We start from the raw sequence: 20,857 nt of genomic DNA, 5'->3' as shown, positions 1-20,857 counted from the left end.
GGTGTGGACATCAGCACTTTATCGGCACATTCCACTGTTACAGGAGTTTTTTTCATGGAAAAAGAAGCGGATGAATGCGCCACGGTGCCGTTCATGGCGCGGGACAAAACCACCTCCGTGTTGGTCTCTCAGGACGGCTTTCAGGTGGCTTTCAGACGGCTTCCGGTTGCTTTTCAGTCGTGTGAATATCCGAGAAATTGAGCATGAGCTGGACATGCCCCAACATGTCCTGTGAGGCTTCATCACGGCGTTGCTTTGCGCCATGCGGCTCCGCCGTGACGCGCGGGATTCCTCCACTCCTCTTTCCATGACGAAAACTCCTGTAACAGTGGAATGTGCCGTTCATTTCTAAACTGGACGCTGTCTTGATCCGGTATGTCTTCTGACTAGCACAGGAATTGCGGAAGACGTGGACATCAGCACTTTTTCGGCACATTGAGACAGACGTGCGGAGGAATTCCGTGAGTCGAGGTGGAGCCGCATGGCGCAAAGCAGCGCCGTGATGAAGTCTCACAGGACATGTCCAGCTCATGCTCAATTTCTTGGATATTCACACGACTGAAAAGCAACCGGAAGCCATCTGAAAGCCGTCCTGAGAGACCAACACGGAGATGGTTTTGTCCCGTGCCATGAGCGGCACAGTGACGCATTCATCCACTTCTTTTTCCATGAAAAAAACTCCTGTAACAGTGGAATGTGCCGAAAAAGTGCTGATATCCAAGCCTTCTGCCTTTTTGTGAAAGTCAGACGACGGTCCGGATCAACAAAGCCTTCACGTTGGAAATGATCTGGTTGTTTCAGCGGGGTCTGATCCTGTGCGCCGCGCTCTCAGACACTGTGGGCGGTCTTTAAACCGGCTGGAGCACTCCTTAATCTGTGTAATCCCCATAAAATTGTCCCTGAAAGCCATATTAATTTTCCGAATGGTGTCCACCTGGAGGTCTCTCACAGTTTCAGGAAAAAATTGATGTAGCAAAGCTCCAAATCATTCCGCCATTTCCTTAACGACGAGAGGGGTGGACCAGTGCTCACTCAAAGCCTGCTCACAGGCGAATGACACAACCGACAGGCGTGAAAAAACTCACGCATGCACACGAAGGTTCAAGCTTGGCTGATGCAATCACACGTGATTCAAATCCATATGGTTTTTGAAAAAAATAAAAAGGTCTGATACTTTTCTCACAGACCTCGTATACTTAATTCCTGTCATAAAGTGCGGATTTAGCCTCCGCCTAGACATACACCAGGAAGTAATGAAATGACGTGGAATGCTGTTTACCTGATGCACTCGTCTCATGAAGAGCTGGCCGGCTCCCGTGTCATGAAGAGCCAGGCTCTGGCGTCGTGAACACATCAGCCGGCTTGGCGTGTCCATCGCACAGTGATCCGCTGCAAATGTGATATGTCTTTTAATTATCACAATGTGGGGAAATCCCGTAGTGACACGCGCCTCACAGGGGTGTCCCGTGGAGTGAGTTCCTGCATGGCACCATATTCACGAGCCTTGTGCGTGCTGACACGGCGGTCAGCTGCAGCAATATGTGTTTTAATATATTTCCATGTGAGAACAGCATGCCGACATCTGCACCTCACAGTACAGTTATGTGAGGTCATATCCTACAAGCCACTACAGGTGTTCCCCAGCTATGACTTGCGAGCACAGATATCTGAACAGCTGCATGTTGCAGGGGGACACACCCACCTTTGTCAGCGGACCTCGGCAGTTCATAGAACAAAAAGGCTTACTCTTTGTTGCTTTGTTCTGTGATTTTAATTTTATGCATGTATTATTATGTGTTTGTCCTACATCTGTCTGATGTCTGTGTTGTAATGTAACACCTTGCGTGCACTGTCACATCCAGCTGTCAGTTGGCAGTAAGCTGACATGCGACGTATGTCCACAGCAAAGCGTATGAGCAAAGCGATCACACAAGAATGAGTTCATGCCTTCATCTTTATTTGTTTTATTTAATTTCCACTCTTTCTGTTTGTCATGTAAACTACAGTTTACATGAATGGAAGTGACATCAGCCGGGCCAGGAGGCTTCACACCGTGCTGCAAGCTCAGATGGTGACCGGTCCTTGTGAGGGCAAGCGCCCGCTCACACATGTGCACTGCGTGTTCTCCAGCTGATTTGCAGGACACAGCGGTCAGCTGGTCCAGCGCACTGCACTGGACAGCGACCGGACTCCGGGACCTTCAGCCACAGCTGACAATGCTGGATTCATGGTGTGTGTGTGTGTGTGTGTGTGTGTGTGTGTGTGTGTGTGTGTGTGTGTGTGTGTGTGTGTGTGTGTGTGTGTGTGTTCGTTGGGGGGGTTCGGCACAGTTACACCCATGTGTGTGTTACTAGATGATGCCACACTTGTGTTGCACTTAGACACTTTTCACAGACAGGCCGAATGTGGTCGCCTGCTGTCTACTATCGTACCAGGAGCGCGAATAGCCCCACCTTTTCTAAGTGTCCAGTGAGCGGTGTTAGATGTTCGTGTGTGGCTCCTGGAATTTGGCTGACACCTGCCGAGAGGGGGATTGAATGAGCATGCGCAGGGCATTCGCTGTCTTTCGGCCGCTTGTGTGCGCGAATGGTTGTAGCGACAGGTGTACGAGGCGTTTGAGACAGCTGTGATTTTTCACAAATGGCATGCAGTTACTCCTTCATGCGCTAGTCGGCTTCAATCATGTTATGTGTGAAGGGGCCCTAAGAAACTAACTTACACCGGAAGAGGCTCCTCTATTTTCAAGCAGTGTGTTTTCTGTTCTTAAAGGGATCATATATTAACCGCCTTTCAGAAAGGCTGTATATAACCCCATTTCCAATGAAGTTGGGACGTTGTGTAAAATGTAAATAAAAACAGAATACAATGGTTTGCAAATCCTCTTTAACCTATATTCAATTGAATACACCACAAAGACAAACTGATAAACTTTATTGTTTTTGTGCAAATATTTGCTCATTTTGAAATGGATACCTGCAGCATTCTTTTTGTAATGTTGACCTCTGCAGTAACATTTGACCTTGTGTGCAGCTGGACAGTAAAGAGGACGAGCGTTTACTGCAAGCTTCAGAGAGATTTGAGAGTGAAGCAGCACGAGGCTTCCCAGACCGACCTTGTATTTGCACAGTCATAGACCTCAGTGGGAAGACGGTCTTCATCACCCGTTACATCCACCCACTAAATCCGCCACAGGAGTTACTGGATGCGTTTGCTGACAGCCCACGGGAGGCCACAGTCAGTCTGATCATCACATGTAGAAATTGGCTGCTCATCTGTTCCTGTCTACTGAGATTAGACAAAATCATGCTCTTGCTTTGTCTCTACACAGGACATAGTTGCCAGATTTGTATCCCTCATCCCTTCTTTGCCTGACAGAATTTCGTTTTCTGCTGCTTGTGGTCTTTGGAGTACCTGTGATGTGAGTGAACACTGATATTCAGAATAGAAGAGGCAGAAAACAGCCATCTAACACTGGACATCATCAATTTTTCTTTTACAGCAATTTCTGACCTATCTGGCTGGTGATGAAGAACATGCTGTACTGCTCTGCAATTACTTCCTCTTTATGGGCAAGAAAGCCTGGCTTATAATCGGCACTGCTCTACCAGAGGTGAGTTATATTTATTTATAAAGCCTGAAGGGTGTGAACTGTAAACAATACAATCATTGCAATGTAGAGTTGGGCTATCATTATGTAGACCTGGGTTTCATTCCTGATCACACCACCTGTGTTCTTGGACAAGACACTTCATCTGTATCATTCGAGTCCACCCAGCTGTAAATGGGTACCAGTCTGTGCTGAGGAAGTGACCTGCAGTGGACTGACATCTCTCATCCACTTCGCTGTACAGAATCCAGGAGTAAGCTCCAAGACCAGTGGCCTCAGGGCCGATATAGGACTCACTTCTCCTGTAAACAAGCAACTGTGGCCACCAGTCCTTTGAAAATGAAATAAGATGACAAACAAAATAATTTCAAGAAACCACACATTAAAAGCAGAGGTCCCCAAATCCTTTCCTTTGAAATTTCATTAATTATTCTGGATGGAGGGCCACATACCAAAAGTAAACATATTTGTGATCGTTACATGTTTGCATTACAATTAAATGTATTATTTTTATTGAAAGTTAATCTAAATCTATTTTTTAACTTGAAAAAGTAAAAACATTTCTGTACAGGAATTTATTCATTTGGAAAGAATTCGTCAGTAGCTATGATTGGCCAAAACCGATGGGTGGACAAAACCTTGCCCACAGGCCCCATATTGGTTATCCCTGGTTGAGGCAGGTTGAGTATGAAGAAGCTGGAAAAAAGCAATCCTTCCTGTGGGATTGTGTGAATTTGTGATTGTGTAATTTGAGTCTTAGTATGGGGACATGATTGTCTACATATAAGGTCCCACAGTTGACTAGTATGTCAGAGCACAAACCAAGCATGAAGTCAAAGGAATTGTCTGTAGACCTCTGAGACAGGACTGTCTCAAAGCACAAATCTGGGGAAGAGTACAGAAACATTTCTCCTGCTTTGAAGGTCCCAATGAGCACAGTGGCCTCCATCATCCATAAATGGGAGCAGTTCGGATCCACCGGGACTCTTCCTAGAGCTGACCGCCGGTCTAAACTGAGCAATCGCAGGAGAAGGGCCTTAGTCAGGGAGCTGGTCAAGAACCTGACGGTCACTCTGTCAAAGCTCCAGCATTCCTCTGTGGAGAGAGGAGAACCTTCCAGAAGGACAACCATCTCTGCAGCAACCCACCAATGAGGCTTGTATGGTAGAGTGGCCAGACAGAAGCCACTCCTTAGTAAAAGGCACATGACAGCCCACCTGGAGTTTGCCAAAAGGCACCTGCTGTGGGGGTGTTTTTTAGTGGCAGGAACTGGAGACTAGTCAGGATTGAGGGAAAGATGAATGTAGCAATGTACAGAGACACCCTGGATGAAAACCTGCTCCAGAGCGCTCTTGACCTCAGATTAGGGTGATGGTTCATCTCTCAGCAGGATAATGACCCTAAGCACACAGCCAAGATATCAAAGGAGTGGCTTCAGGACAACTCTGTGAATGTCCTTGAGTGGCCCAACCAGAGCCCAGACCTGAATCCAACTGAACATCTCTGGAGAGATCTGAAAATGTCTGTGCACCGACACTCCCCATCCAGCCTGATGGAGCTTGAGAGGTGCTGCAAAGAGGAATGGACAAAACTGTCCAAAGATAGGTGCACCAAGGTTGTGCCGTCATATTCAAGAAGACTTGAGGCTGTAATTGCTGCCAAAGGTGCATCAACAAAGTATTGAGCAAAGGGTAAGAATACTTAGGTACATGTGATTTCTTAGTATTTTATTTTTAATTTGCAAAAATAAGAAAATAACTTTTTTCATGTTGTCATTATGGACTTGTGAATAGAATTTGGAGGGAAGAATGAATTTACTCCATTTTGAAATAAGGGTGTAACATAAGAAAATAAGGAAAAAGTGAAGAGCTGTAAAGCCCAAGAGTAATGGTGTAACAGAAAAGCAAGGAGAAAGTACTTCTCTCAAATTTTCTCTCATTCTCTTATTTGTTCAACATTTCAGTGTTTATATAGATATATATTTTCTTTCTCAGGGACCCACAGCATACGTGTTGACCTTTGAGCAGAATCGCTACCTAATCTGGAATCCCAGCAGTGGTCAGTACTACGACCAGTATGACTCCTTCTGCCCGCTGCAAACTGTTGGTTGTCTGGTCAGCGCTGACAATGTAAGTGACATCAGCTTGAGCTGTTTTTAGTAACTAGGCAGCACTCACAGAGCACATACTAGTTTAATTATCCTTACATGAAGTAAATGGTCAGTTCTGGTGCTGCTTCACTGAAATACAAATAACATGCAAATCAATACCAGTCAGTCACAGCAGGGAAAACACTCAGGGGAATAATGGTCTGCTTTGCAAAAGCTGGGTGGTGAACCCTCCTCCTGGAGATGATCTGCTCTGTATGTTTTCCATGTCTACCTGTTGCAACCACAGCTGATTAGTCAACTCTGGCATTTCCCAGCTCATGTGGTTAATTAGCAGCGGTGGAGCAGGTAGAGATATAAAACATGCAGAGCAGGTGACCTCCAGGATCAGGGTGGGTGACCTCCTGCTCACCTCAACAACACACAATGACAATGTGATGAAAATATACACTCATTGCAAAACACATTTGCAAAGAGTTGGCGGGGCTGTGTTTTCTGACTGGTAATGATGGGATATGGGAGATGTCAAGAAGGTGACATCATCTTGCCTCCAAAAAATAATCCCTGGATTTACAGATGAAAGGATGAGTGGTGGTGGATCATTTTGCAGACAGATGTTGTCACCTAATAATCCACAGCGCTTCTTAAACACATATTGAAAGGATTTGGAGCTCTTCACCTTCTAAATTATAAATATTATTAACATTGAGGAAATCTGGTTGTTAGCTGTGACATTTCTGTCAGTGTATGTCCTCATATTCATATGGCTTTTTTTTCTGGGCTCCAGTGTCCTTTTATTTTTCAATTTTAAATGTGAACGGAGCGCATATGCAGAGCTTCCAGTTAATAGGATTAATAAATTGAATAGTTCTGACAGTGCTGAATGCTTGGTCTCCAAAGTAAAGGTCAAACAAGGTCAGTGTACATTTGATTCTATGACATGTGACATATGTTACCCTGTAACATATGTTACATGAACTAAGCATGACACATGATGCAAACTGTTACTTTTTAAAACCCAATTAACTCAACCAATAATGTGCATCATTTTTTACCAAAATTGGAAAACTTTAACTTTTGACCCCTGTACAAACTGAAACTGACCTTTGTCACCATTCTTGCTGCTTTTACAGTAGTGTTCAGAATAATAGTAGTGCTATGTGACTAAAAAGATTAATCCAGGTTTTGAGTATATTTCTTATTGTTACATGGGAGCAAGGTACCAGTAAATTCAGTAGATTCTCACAAATCCAACAAGACCAAGCATAAATGATATGCACACTCTTAAGACTATGAAATTGGGCTATTAGTAAAAAAAAAAAAAAAGTAGAAAAGGGGGTGTTCACAATAATAGTAGCATCTGCTGTTGATGCTACAAACTCAAACCTATTATGTTCAAACTGCTTTTTTAGCAATCCTGTGAATCACTAAACTAGTATTTAGTTGTATAACCACAGTTTTCCATGATTTCTTCACATCTGTGAGGCATTAATTTTGTTGGTTTGGAACCAAGATTTTGCTCATTTACTAGTGTGCTTGGGGTCATTGTCTTGTTGAAACACCCATTTCAAGGGCATGTCCTCTTCAGCATAAGGCAACATGACCTCTTCAAGTATTTTGACATATCCAAACTGATCCATGATACCTGGTATGCGATATATAGGCCCAACACCATAGTAGGAGAAACATGCCCATATCATGATGCTTGCACCACCATGCTTCACTGTGAACTGTGGCTTGAATTGGGGGTCATCTCACAAACTGTCTGCGGCCCTTGGACCCAGAAAGTACAATTTTACTCTCATCAGTCCACAAAATATTCCTCTATTTCTCTTTAGGCCAGTTGATGTGTTCTTTGGCAAATTGTAACCTCTTCTGCACATCTTTTATTTAACAGAGGGACTTTGCGGGGGATTCTTGCAAATAAATTAGCTTTACACAGGTGTCTTCTAACTGTCACAGCACTTACAGGTAACTCCAGACTGTCTTTGATCATCCTGGAGCTGATCAATGGGTGAACCTTTGCCATTCTGGTTATTTTTCTATTCATTTTGATGGTTGTTTTCCATTTTCTTCCATGTGTCTCTGTTTTTTTTTTGTCCATTTTAAAGCATTGGAGATCATTGTAGATGAACAGCCTATAATTTTTTGCACCTGCGTATAGGTTTTCCCCTCTCCAATCAACTTTTTAATCAAACTACGCTGTTCTTCTGAACAATGTCTTGAACGTCCCATTTTCCTCAGGCTTTCAAAGAGAAAAGCATGTTCAACAGGTGCTGGCTTCATCCTTAAATAGGGGACACCTGATTCACACCTGTTTGTTCCACAAAATTGATGATCTCACTGACTGAATGCCACACTACTATTATTGTGAACACCCCCTTTTCTAGTTTTTTTTACTAATAGCCCAATTTCATAGCCTTAAGAGTGTCCATATCATGAATGCTTGGTCTTGTTGGATTTGTGAGAATCTACTGAATCTACTGGTACCTTGTTTCCCATGTAACAATAAGAAATATACTCAAAACGTGGATTCATCTTTTTAATCACATAGCACTACTATTATTCTGAACACTACTGTTCCTCATAACTCCATAACATTCAGTCACAGATTGTCCAAACTATAACTTTTTGGAATCTTTATGATCAGGCAAATAAGTAAGGATTAAACAACTGGAAGCCGTGCATTATACGGTTTGAATGCACAATGCGGAGTCTAAAACACTATGACGCGAAGCCGAGTGGTGTTAGTCCGCGAAGTGCATTCAAACTGTATAATGCACGGCTTCGAGTTGTTTAATCCACTTATACCATGGTCCCACACAGTGAGCTAACACACAAATATTTAACTTTTTTCGTCTTCTACTCTTCTTTCCCGTCTTCAATCTTGTCCAGTTCGTCCGATGTTAAATCTTTACGCCGTTGCTTTTGCTGTTCTTCTCGTTTGCTCTCCTCCTCTTTCCATTCCTCAAACATTTTATTTTGGCCAAAAATATTAAAATTCACTTGGAAATCCATGTTTTATCGTTTTGTCATTCACCTGTCAAAACACAGCTGATCTGCGCCAACTGATTTGCGCCTTGCTGTGGTGACGACCAGAGCGGAGTGATTATAACAGTGACTTAACTCGCCGAACTACGTGTGCGTATACACGATAATAATAATGGAATTCTCACTGACCATGGTATAATGTGATGTAGTTTTCTATGATTGGATCTTTTAATTTTGACCCCTGTGTAATTCTTCAACTGACCCCTGACCTGGCTGCCTATTGAAAATTCAAGTGGCCAATCAGTTTTTTCAAAAGAGTTCGTCTATGGATTATTTGTGCCAAATTTGATGCTTGTATCACCATTTGCAGGATTTAAATAAATATTCTCTTATCTGCTGCATTATATACGAGATGTAAGATGCTGCTCCTCAGTGTTTCTCACTTGCCCTCAAAAGTATTGGAACACTTGGTATTTCACACATTTTAATTTGTTTCTTCCATTTTAAATACATTTTTTTTCTAAAATTATCTTCCATAACTCAAACTGAAAGCAAATGTCTACAACTTGATATAAATTAATTAAAAATATAAAATCCAGCTTCCTGATGAAGTGGTGTAGTGGAGGATTTTCTTAAAAGGAAGACCTGAACGTTCGGCTACAATTTGACAGAAAGTACATTTGAGACGAAAGCCTAGATTTGATGTTTTGGTGAAAGAAACTTTTGTATTTCTTCATAATTGTTGTAAATAAAGTCCAAGACATATTCAGTGACTTGGAAATGTTCATGTTTCCATCCCCTGACTTGTCTAAAGAAAACTCGCAATAAAACTGATTATTATTTACAGGTTTTATCAAGTTTTCTAGATTTGCTTTCAGTTTGAGTTTATTTTTTTGTATTTCTTGTATTTAAAATGGTATAAACAAATTAAAATGTGTGAAATTCCAAGTGTTCCAATGCTTTTGGAGGGCACAGTATCCTTATGCTGAGTGCAAAATGAGTGTGGTATTATTACTGTTTTAAGAATGTTTAATTTTCACTGTTGCTGCACTTTGTGTCAAATCATAGTTATATCATATTGATATGACAATATTGAGATACGATAATTTGGCTATATTGTACAGCGCTACTGTCAACTAGCTGAAAACATTGTATATTAATTTACATCTACATTAAAAAAAAAATGCTTCAAGTTTCAGGGATTAAGATGGTTGTAATTAGGGGGGTCAGGTGAAAGGCAAGAAAAGAAAAGAAAAATGCTTAAAAAGGTGGAAGGTGTGGGGGGCAGAGCGCACACACACACACACACACACACACCGAAGCTGAAAGGTTTTAGTCATGCTAATGCTCCCACTACACGAACCATTTAAAGCCCCTGTCACATTGGCGTATCTGTATAGCTGCTCATTGTGGCGGATCATCTACGCTGAGTTGAGCAGCTCTACACCCACTTTTAGCAGCTCTACGTCGAGTTTTTGCTCCCTGCGCATCAGTATGTTGAGGGCTACGTGCGTAGGACAGAAGAAATTAAACGTTAAATTTCTTCGGCGTGGAGCGCTGGACAGTTTTAAGCAGGTCTGCGCAGCACAGCGTTACTGCAAGCAAGTCTGTGCAACACTGCGCTCCTGTATACAACCAAAAACTGTGTGTGTCAGCTGGAGAACATGAGCATACATCACCTGTGTGTTCAGAACAGGGAATCGAACCTCAAGTCAGAAATCCAGAAACAGCAGCTCTCTCTCTCTCTCTCTCTCTGTGTCTGATCAGAGTTTTTCCTTCCCACTGTAGCCAAGTGCTTGCTCACAGGGGGTCGTTTTGACCGTTGGGGTTTTACATAATTATTGTATGGCCTTGCCTTACAATATAAAGCGCCTTGGGGCAACTGTTTGTTGTGATTTGGCGCTATATGATCAGACCTGTGACTTTAAAATAAAAGTACACTCCCTATGTGATTTCTTGCTGTTTCTGAAAGACATGGAGTTGGACAGTGCAATGCCTCAGGTGTACAAACTATTGTCATTAGTGGCAACGATTGGAGCTACATCTGCAGGTGTAGAGAGGACCTTCTCCTGTTTAAAGCGGTTCAAGTCTTACACCCGCAACACCATGGGCCAAGGCCGTTTAAGCAGCCTAGCTCTCCTGGCCATTGAGAGGACACTAGTCAAGTCCCTGGAAAAGACGCCTTGTTGGTACGACAGGGTCACAGATCATTTTCTTGAAAAGGAACGGAGGGTAGAATTTACGTATAAATAAACCGACACATTTTATGAGGTAGGCCGAAATTGAGCATCCCCTCCTTGAAAGACCAGCATCCGCCACTGTATTACACATATTGTACTATTGTACAATAGGAGTGGGCAACTTGTTCCAGAAAGGGCCAAGAGGGTGCAGGTTTTCTTTGTAGCCACTGATTCCACCAGGTGATTTCACTCGTAACTTCTTCCATCTGCTCAAAGTGATGTTAATCAGTGAAATCACCTGGTGGAATCAGTGGCTGCAAAGAAAACCTGCACCCTCTTGGCCCTTTCTGGAACAAGTTGCCCACCCCTGTTGTACAAGATTGGCACATTGTGGCAGAGTTATGGCCTTTGATTAACAAACTTCATCATTGCCAGTTTCATGAGTTGGAGCCTGGATTCTGAAATGAACTCACTTATTTATGATGAATTTTGTGAAAATTGTTCAAAGTACCTCGTTTATACTGCATCACCTGTGAACTGGAAGTATATGGTGGTGTTTTTCACATGCACAGTGGCAACTATGAAATCGCTGATACATGCCCTAACAGTGCGTTCCGTCATTAAGTTGTTTGCTCCCCCCCCCGCAGTTTTCATTCAAGGTGTTTATGTTCCCTGATTCAGGTTTGGTTCAACATTCAAAAATACACCTCACCCATGCAGATGAGTTTTGATATCACAAATGGCAAACTGTGGAAGCCCTTTTTCTCCAGGTTCTTCTCTAACCCGGGTCTGTCCAGTGTGCAGGTGAGTGTGGGACATTTCTGGATGATGCGTGTCTTCTGATGATGTCACTCAGTTTTCTAAAGCCTTGTCCATGTTTATGTTGCAGCCGGAGCAACTGCTCTATCGTCCCGCTGATAAAGAAGGTGCAGCAGAACTTCAGCACAGGTAAGAAATCCTGCCCCCCCATCCCCACTCACCAAAATGCTGCATCATCATGGCAGAGCACAGCGCCGCCCTAAACACACTGATGGTTTCACTCTGCAGGATTGAGAACATACTGAGGAACAAGATCATGCAGTGGCGTCCTTACCAACGAACACAGTGGAACCGTTACTGCGCAACCACCTTCAGGAACTTTCTGCCCACACTGGAGCAAACTCAGGGGCGGGGCGTGGCTGAGGGCCACAGCTACGAGCTGCAAAGCATGCTGGGAGACACCAGGGTAAGTGTGAGGAAGGAGGAACGGGTCACCATGTGATCCAGTTAAAATATCAGCCATGGTGACTTTTACTGCCATCTGAATTTGTTTGTAGGTCTCGGGATTCCCCCTGAACCTGCCGTTCTCAGAGATGGGACCCGTCATAGAGGCCGTGTACAGCACCGGGGTCCACACGTCCAGCGGAGAGTTTGCCCTGGCCGTGTATGTGCACCCCTACCCCAACAACGTTCTATCCGTGTGGGTTTATTTGGCATCACTCATCTCCAAAGGACACAAGAATGCTGACGACTAAAGGACGTTTTATGCTACAGGCGAGGACCAAAACAAGTTGATTAGTACTTACGTATTTGCTGGTATGTTTAGAGTTATATTTATTTTTAATAAATAATTTGGAAACATACCTTGCTTTCTTGAGTTGTTCAAATGACCTGATTTTCATTTTTATTCTTGATACTCGCACACAAACTAAACACACCTTGTGTTATGGCTTTAGATGTGATAAAACCTTTTAACTGTTAACAAAAATGAGCTTCAGGAATTTAATGACTGCTTCTAAAGCAAATAAATGGGCTGCATTTATATAGCACTTTTCCATCTGCATCAGATGCTCAAAGCGCTTTACAATTATGTCTCACATTCACCCCGATGTCAGGGTGCTGCCACACAAGGCGCTCACTACACACCGGGAGCAATAGGGGATTAAAGGCCTTGCCCCAGGGCTCTTAGTGATTTTCCAGGCAGGCGGGGATGTGAACCCATGATCTTCTGGACTCAAACCCAACACCTTAACCATCACCTCAGCCATGAAGCTGCTTGGACATGGTTTGATGCATTTCACTGCTTTCTTAGCACTCCATTAACTTGATCCACTGTACAGGGGAACACCCATCCGTCCGTCCACTTTCAGCAACATTTTCCTCTGCTGTGTGCAAAGTTGAAAAAAAGAGTTTTATGTCAAAGCATTCAGAGCTACGACTTTATAAAGCCATGTTTCTCCCCCTTTATTTAAAACTCTGTCCCGCTCTGTCTCCTCGCTAATAACAGCTGATCTGCAACGCGTTAACACTAACTTTATTGTTCCACCTAAATGCACCTAATGTCTGAGGATGGCATGATGTAAAAAAGAAATAAAACTATAAAAATTTCTAACCTGCAAGTCTGGTTGTTTTCTGCATAAATAAAAATTATCCATTCTTCTGATCAGATAGCAAGTCAGGGGCAAATCCACATGGGAAGGGGGGAGCAGCCCCCACAGCGGCCCTATATTAAAGGTCCACTTTTGAAGACAGTTTTTCAGATTACTACTACTTTATAATTTCAACAACTAAAGTGTTTAGAAAGAATTTAAATGTTAGAATTTAACAGTTATTTATTTAAAAATTTTTTTTACTGTTATAGTGCTGTCGACAGTTAAATATGGAGGTCAAGAAAGATGTCAATTTTTTTAAAACAAGGATTTACGTTAATTGAATTCAGGATGATTATAAACAGTATTGGCAAAACTGGTTAGAATTTTCATGTTTAGGTAGCGGGGGTGTTGTCAGCACCTGCTGAAAGTAACTAGTAATCTAACTACTTTTAAAACTGAGTAATCGATAAAGTAACTAAGTTACTTTAAGGAGTAATCAGTAACTGGATTACTTTTTCAACATAACTGTGGTAACACTGGTTGTCTCAGTGTTATATTTAAAACATACTTTCAATCTTCCAGACAGTTGCCCGTTGTTGCCAAGACAGCTCTTCAGTTCTGTAAAATTGTTTAACTTGGTTTCTATCAATGTAAAATTGTTGGGAGACAATACAGTCAGCACTGCGGACAAATAGATTTGCAGCAGATCAGTACTGGATTTGATGAATATTAGTATTTCTGGAAATATTAAAACCTTAATCTGTCTCCTTAGCTAAAATCCAGCTTTCCTCAACCAAAAACAATTGCCGGTTGGTGGGGGGAGATATCTAAAAACATTGATAAATGCTTAAGATCTACATCCCAAAAATGAAAAACAAAATGTTACTTTTAATCCAAGCTATGTTTATTGTTCTACATATGAATTGTACATTTCCAATGGAACTCTGCATGCAACAAGCAAATATTTCCTGGAGCAGAATGATTAAAGATGTAACACAATCTACTTAAAGTTGGGCAAGTGGATTCTACATCTCCCAACCCGAGGGTAAAAATCATCTCCATCCTCTTTCGTCTGCCCTCAGAGTTCCTCAGTTTTAAGTATATCAAAATATTCTCCTATATCAACATTGTTTTTTTGTTTTTTTTCTCCCAAAACTGGCGTGCACAAGGAAAATAGAGAAGCAAAATCTTTGATTAAGGACAGTATTTTTCAAAGTCTGACAAATGCTGAAGACTGTACAGCAACGTTAATTAAAATTCCTATGTCTGGACATATTCATTGATGTTGGATGTTTGTGCTGTTAACTAAACAGCCTGAGGGGTGTGAGGAAATCCACGTACAACAGGACTCTGTAGATCAGGTTCTCCAGTAACCGTTCTTTTTCAACACCACACGAGCCATCCAATAAATGCTTTTAAAAAAGAAATGTAAATTAGTCATCATAATTTTCGTGCCTATTTCAGTCTCAAACACCGTACTTTGTGTCGGTCAACCAAACAGCCAGAATGCACATTTGCTGACATTTATCACCTCATCAATTCCTTTTATTCCCATGACATACAGATGGAAATTTAATGAGGAAAAGCACATCTCCACCCAGAACATAGTGAGTGACAGAAAATACAACAAATAGTTTTCCACGGATAAAGTGCAATAAGAGAAGACGTGACAATGTAGAAGGGTGACATCACTCTCCAGAGCGACAGCAGGCCCTGAAGCCACACTGCAGGTTCTGACAGCCGCTGGCTGTGTCCGCGTGAGGCCCTGAGAGAAAGAGGAAAAAAAAAAAAAGACTTAGCATCCACTCGGCACAACAAGAAGGAGCCCACATTCAGAGTTTTACAAAATTCTTCTGGAAAAACTACTCGTCTCCATATGGAGACAGGACAACTGGTGTCAAAACGTATGTTTGTAAAGAACTTCCCAAAGTTCCCCGTGATTGCTTTGTGACGTTTCTTTAAAATTGGCATTAGTCACAGTAGACTAAACTTTCAATCATGATTGAATGAAAACCTGGAAAATTAACCAATGTCCAATGGAGGACCTACGTAATGATCACTTTTTGACATTATGACAAAACTGGAAAATTGAGATCTACACAGGTTTTTTTTTTCCATTTATGCATCTGTTTCCACTGCAGGCTGATACACAAAAAAGTAATCAGGTAGCGATAAGGGAATGATTAAATTTGATGTGCACATGAAGGTGTCCACTTTAAAACCTTTGAGTGGTCACTGGAGGTGGGTGAAATAAAACTCTATTGCCCTCAAAATGTTATGGCATGCAACCAGTTCCCACATTCATTCATTTGCACAAGATTAAAAAAGTAAGTCCCTTCAGCTGCTGCCTTGTTTGCACTCAGGGGTCACCACAGCAAATCTGAGGTGGATCTACATGTTGAACTGGCACAAGTCTTATGCAAGATGCCCTTCCTGATGCAACTCCAGATTACATGGAGAAATGTGGGAGGGGCAGGGTTTGAACCAGGAACCTTCCGCAATGAAACCAAGTGGGCTAACCGCTTCACCAAAGATGTATAATTAAATTATTTTTGCTGTATGCACCTAATTTGACCGTATGCATATAATTTAATCAATTATTTGTCCTCGTAAATAACACACTTGTACACTTTACCATCAAAACATCTCAAAAGTTGTTGAAAGTAAAGGCACTCTTGCGTGGTCGCAGCCGAAGCCTTATATACAGCCTTACAGGTGGATTGTGGGCTGTTTAATTTTCCATAAGACTAATGGTCCGTGTCTGTTTAGACTAATGGCGTCAAGGCTGTAACATTAAATGCAGATAAAGTGAAGGACTGTGAATACTTTCCAGCTGCACTGTATACATATTTATATAAGACGTTATACTTTTAAAGAAGTGTTGTCAGATAACAACCGGATCAGGCACGAGCCGGTCAAATGTGTCACACAACATGAAACATGGCACACATTTCATAATAGACCAGCAAATTTTGGAATAAGTAAAAATGTTGGAACACGTGACTGACAGGTGTTTCTTGTGACTTGTAAGGGGAGGTGATGGTCTAGTGGTTAAAGCGTTGGGCTTGAGACCAGAGGATCCTCGGTTCAAATCTCAGCCTGACAGGAAAATGACTAAGGGCTTAATCCTTAATCCCCTAGTTACTCCCAGTGTGTAGTGAGCACCTTGTATGGCAGCACCTTGTCATCAGGGTGAATGTGAGGCATTATTGTAAAGCGCTTTGAGCAACTGATGCAGATGGAAAAGCGCTACATAAATGCAGTCCATTTACTACATACAGTGAGGAAAATAAGTATTTGAACACCCTGCGATTTTGCAAGTTCTCCCACTTAGAAATCATGGAGGGGTCTGAAATTTTCATCTTAGGTGGATGTCCACTGAGAGACACATAATCCTAAAAAAAAAAAAAAATCCAGAAATCACAATGTATGATTTTATAATAATTTATTTGCATGTTACTGCTGCATATAAGTATTTCAACACCTGCCAATCAGGAGAAATTCTGGCCCTCAAAGACCTGTTAGTCCACCTCTAAAAAGTCCACCTCCACTCCACTTATTATTCCAAATTAGAAGCACCTATTTGAGGTCATTAGCTGCATAAAGACACCTGTCCACCCCACACAATCAGTAAGACTCCAACTACTAACATGGCTAAGACCAAAGAGCTATCCAAAGACACCAGAGACAAAATTGTTGACCTCCCCAAGGCTGGAAAGGGTTACAGGGCAATTGCCAAGCAGCCTGGTGAAAAAAGATCAACTGTTGGAGCAATTATTAGAAAATGGAAGAAGCTAAACATGCCTGTCAATCTCCCTCGGACTGGGGCTCCATGCAAGATCCCACCTCGTGGCGTATCAATGATCCTAAGAAAGGTGAGGAATCAGCCCAGAACTGCACGGGAGGAGCTGGTCAATGACCTGAAGAGAGCTGGCACCACTGTTTCCAAGGTTACTGTGGGTAATACACTAAGACGTCATGGGTTAAAATCATGCATGGCACAGAAGGTTCCCCTGCTTAAATCAGCACACATCCAGGCCCGTCTTAAGTTTGCCCATGACCATTTGGATGATCTAGAGGAGTCATGGGAGAAAGTTATGTTGTCAGGTGAGAACAAAATAGAACTTTTTGGTCTTAATTCCACTCGCCGTGTTTGTAGGAAGAAGAATGCTGAGTACCATCCCAAAAACACCGTCCCTACTGTGAAGCCTGGGGGTGGAAGCATCATGCTTTGGGGGTGTTTTTCTGCACATGGGACAGGACGACTGCACTGTATTAAGCAGAGGATGACCAGGGCCATGCGAACCAAGCTCCTGCTGCAGTCATACAGGGACCGGATAGCCCTTAGCAAAGGACCCTGGACCCTGTACTCCCGGAACACCCTCCACAGGGTGCCCAAGGGACACGGTCAAACGCCTTCTCCAGATCCACAAAACACATGTGGACTGGTTGGGCGAACTCCCATGAGCCCTCGAGCACCCGATGGAGCGTGTAGAGCTGGTCCAGTGTGCTGCGACCAGGACAAAAACCACACTGCTCCTCCTGAATCCGAGGTTCGACCATCGGTCGAATTCTCCTCTCCAGTACTCTGGAATAGACCTTACCGGGGAGGCTGAGGAGTGTGATCCCCTTAGAGTTGGAACACACCCTCCAGTCCCCCTTCTTAAACAGAGGGACCACCACCCCGGTCTGCCAATCCAGAGGCACTGTCCCGATCACCATGCGATGTTGCAAAGGCGTGTCAGCCAAGACAGTCCCACAACATCCAGAGACTTAAGGTACTCAGGACGGATTTCATCCACCCCAGGAGCCTTGCCACCGAGGAGCTTTCTAACCACCTCGGTGACTTCGGCCTGGGTAATGGATGAGTCCGCCTCTGATTCCCCAGTCTCTGCTTCCTCTTCGGAAGACGTGACGATGGGATTGAGGAGATCCTCGAAGTATTCCTTCCAGCGCCTGACAACATCCCCAGTCAGGGTCAACAGCTCCTCAACCGCACCATAGGCCGTGCTTCCCGATCACCCCCCTCCAGGTCTCACTATCGCCGCCCACGTGGGCATTGAAATCCCCCAGGAGAACAATGGAGTCCCCAGACGGAGCACTATCTAGTACGCCTCCCAGGGACTCCAAGAAGGTCGGGTACTCTGCACTACCACTCGGCCCGTAGGCCGAGACAACAGTGAGAGACCTGTCCCCAACCCGAAGGCGTAGGGACGCGACCCTTTTGTTCACTGGCGTAAACTCCAACACATGGCGACTGAGCTGGGGAGCAATAAGTAATGCGACCCCAGCTCTCCGCCTCTCCCCATGGGCAATGCCAGAAAAATGAAGCGTCCAGCTCCTCTCCAGGATACCAGAGCCCAAGCTGTGAGTGGAGATGAGCCCGACTATCTCTAGTCAGTATCTCTCAACCTCCCGCACAAGCTCAGGCTCCTCCCCCCCCAGCGAGGTGACATTCCACGTCCCAACAGCCAGGGGCTGTGAGCATGGACTGGGCCGCCATGGCCCCCTCTGCAGGTGGTGAACCCACAGGAGGGTGGGCCCACATCGCTCTTTCGGGCTGAGCCTGGCTGGGCTCCATGGGCTAAGACCCGACCACCAGGCGCTCACTGTATAGTACTGTGCAAATGTTTTAGGCACATTTAATGAATCATAAAAGCATTAAAAATTCTGAAAATCTGAAAATATTCATAAATGAAACGTGTGATGAATTTCAACTTAAACTCCAGCACTGCGTTAATGGAGAGCAAACCTCCGCCAACACTAGTTTCTAATTCCACAAATTTTTACCTTGGAAAATTTTCAAGGTCAAAGTCCTGTTGGAAGTGGGTTTTCATAAGCTAAAATTACCCCTCCTCCTGGCATCCATCCATCTGGGGGAGATGATTGTGTAGCGTCCAGATTGTTTTTTTGTTTCTATCTGCACCTGTGCGAATCAGTCCAATGAAAATGACAATCTCTGTTGCACGTGTACTGTGATGCCTGCTGAGGCTGCCGCTGTCACTCCTTCCTCGCTCGTTTCTCAGTAAGGCCTTGGTTCCTCTCTTCCTCAGTCCTCTGTGCACCTGTTCTGGCAGTAAGGCGCCAACACTCCTCCCACGTGTTGACAATGATGCTGCACATTTACATGTCATCCTTACAGACATCCTTGAAGCACAGGCATGGTCAACCAGCCAAATGAGTGCCCTATGCCAGCTGACCGTACAGTCGATCTTTAGGCATCCGGTCTGGATCCATTCTCCTGGCATGGCCAAGCCAACAAAGGCATCTTTCGCCAAGAATGGTGAACATGCTGCTCATGTTGGTGCATTCCAAGACCTCTGTGTTGGGCACCTTGTCCTGACATGTGACTTCTGGTGTGATGCCGTCACTCCCTGGGGCCTTCCCACTAGCAAGGCAGTCAATGGCTTTTCCAAGCTCTTCCATGGTTGGTGGCATGTCTAGCTCCTCCATGACCGGCAGATCTGGGATGTCCTCGAGGGCTGTGACAAGGTTCTGGGTTGTATAAAACTTGAGACAGTACTCAACCCAGCACTGCAGCTGCTTCCCCTGGTCTGTGATGACTTTGCCTGTCTTCGATTTGAGTGGGGCAGACTTGGAAGTTGATAGGCCTGTTGCCTTCTTACTGCCCTCATACATGACTCTTGCATCCCCAGTGTTGGCAGCTGTCTGTATACTGCTGCAGAGGTTCAGCCAGCATGAGTTGGTGCAGTGGTGGGTGGTTTGCTGGGCTTTTCTCTTGGCAGTTTTGAGGGCTTCTAGTGTGCTGGGACTAAATCAGGTCAGGAGGGCTCTCCTCTTGTCCTCAGTCACAGGCTCCATTTCCTCCGAGTGGGCCTCATACCATTCTACACTTTTGTGGTCCTTTTTCCCCATAGGTGTTGATGGCCAAGTGGTAGACAGCATCTCAGAGATGGGACAACTTGGCATCAATGACACTGAAGATGCACTGGAAAGTGAAGACACCTTCCGGTGCATCTTCAGTGAGTGGTTCTTCCAACTGGCTGATGAACTGCTGCATTTTCTCTGAGCTGCCAACACACCAGATGTTGATGCACGGGCAACCCTTCTTCTTGGAGTGTTGCAGCTTCCGTGGAGCTATACGCACCTTGCTGGCCACGAGGGAATGATCTGTATCGCACTCTGCACTATGGTAGCTGTGGGTGAGGAGAACACCCTGGTGATGACTAGATCCAACTGGTGCCAGTGGAAGGACCATGGATGTCTCCAAGACACCTGGTGGATATCCTTGCAGTTAAAGAAGGTGTTGGTCATGCATAAGCCATGATAGCAGCACATTCCATCAGTCAATGGCCACTGTCGATCTTGTCCCTTCCGTAGACACCTAGGCAGGTGGGCCAGGTCTTGTGATCACCACCCAGTCTGGCACTGAAGTCTCAGACTAGGTAGAGGCCTTCTGAGCTGGGAATCCTAGCTATCACTGCATCTAGGGACTCATAGAACTGGTCTTTTTCCTCTGGGTTGGAGTAGAGGCTTGGAGCGTGTGCACTGAGGATGGTGGCTGGGCCTGAAGATGTTGAAAGGATTCTTTCGCTGCCAGTTGACGGTGGTTCAGTGCACACGACCAGGGTGTTCTTCACAGCAAAACAGACACCGTGCT

The 20,857-nt window shown here is 44.1% G+C and overlaps 2 protein-coding genes across 3 annotated transcripts in view; one reads left to right on the top strand and one right to left on the bottom strand.

Annotated features, from left to right (window-relative positions):
- The window catches only part of cc2d2a (coiled-coil and C2 domain containing 2A), a 119,921-nt gene extending 107,471 nt beyond the window's left edge, over positions 1–12,450 (top strand). The window contains exons 31-38 of one of the 2 annotated variants that reach the window (XM_034180548.1): positions 3,031–3,234; positions 3,329–3,418; positions 3,500–3,610; positions 5,602–5,736; positions 11,567–11,689; positions 11,775–11,833; positions 11,933–12,110; positions 12,202–12,450. In XM_034180548.1, the coding sequence (XP_034036439.1) occupies positions 3,031–3,234; positions 3,329–3,418; positions 3,500–3,610; positions 5,602–5,736; positions 11,567–11,689; positions 11,775–11,833; positions 11,933–12,110; positions 12,202–12,399 (1,098 nt within the window). In that variant the 3' untranslated portion in view covers positions 12,400–12,450. The remainder of the gene's footprint in view (positions 1–3,030; positions 3,235–3,328; positions 3,419–3,499; positions 3,611–5,601; positions 5,737–11,566; positions 11,690–11,774; positions 11,834–11,932; positions 12,111–12,201) is intronic. The other variant, XM_034180547.1, reaches the window with a different exon arrangement.
- Positions 12,451–14,120: 1,670 nt separating this feature from the next.
- The window catches only part of fbxl5 (F-box and leucine-rich repeat protein 5), a 101,384-nt gene continuing 94,647 nt past the window's right edge, over positions 14,121–20,857 (bottom strand). Inside the window, exon 11 of the mRNA XM_034180549.1 lies at positions 14,121–15,001. Within this exon, the coding sequence (XP_034036440.1) occupies positions 14,925–15,001 (77 nt within the window). The 3' untranslated portion in view covers positions 14,121–14,924. The remainder of the gene's footprint in view (positions 15,002–20,857) is intronic.

The sequence above is a fragment of the Thalassophryne amazonica genome, chromosome 10 (assembly GCF_902500255.1).
Source record: "Thalassophryne amazonica chromosome 10, fThaAma1.1, whole genome shotgun sequence".
Taxonomy (NCBI): Eukaryota; Metazoa; Chordata; class Actinopteri; order Batrachoidiformes; family Batrachoididae; genus Thalassophryne; species Thalassophryne amazonica.
The sequence above is the reverse complement of the archived record's forward strand: the minus strand, read 5'-3'. Positions and strand labels throughout refer to the sequence as shown.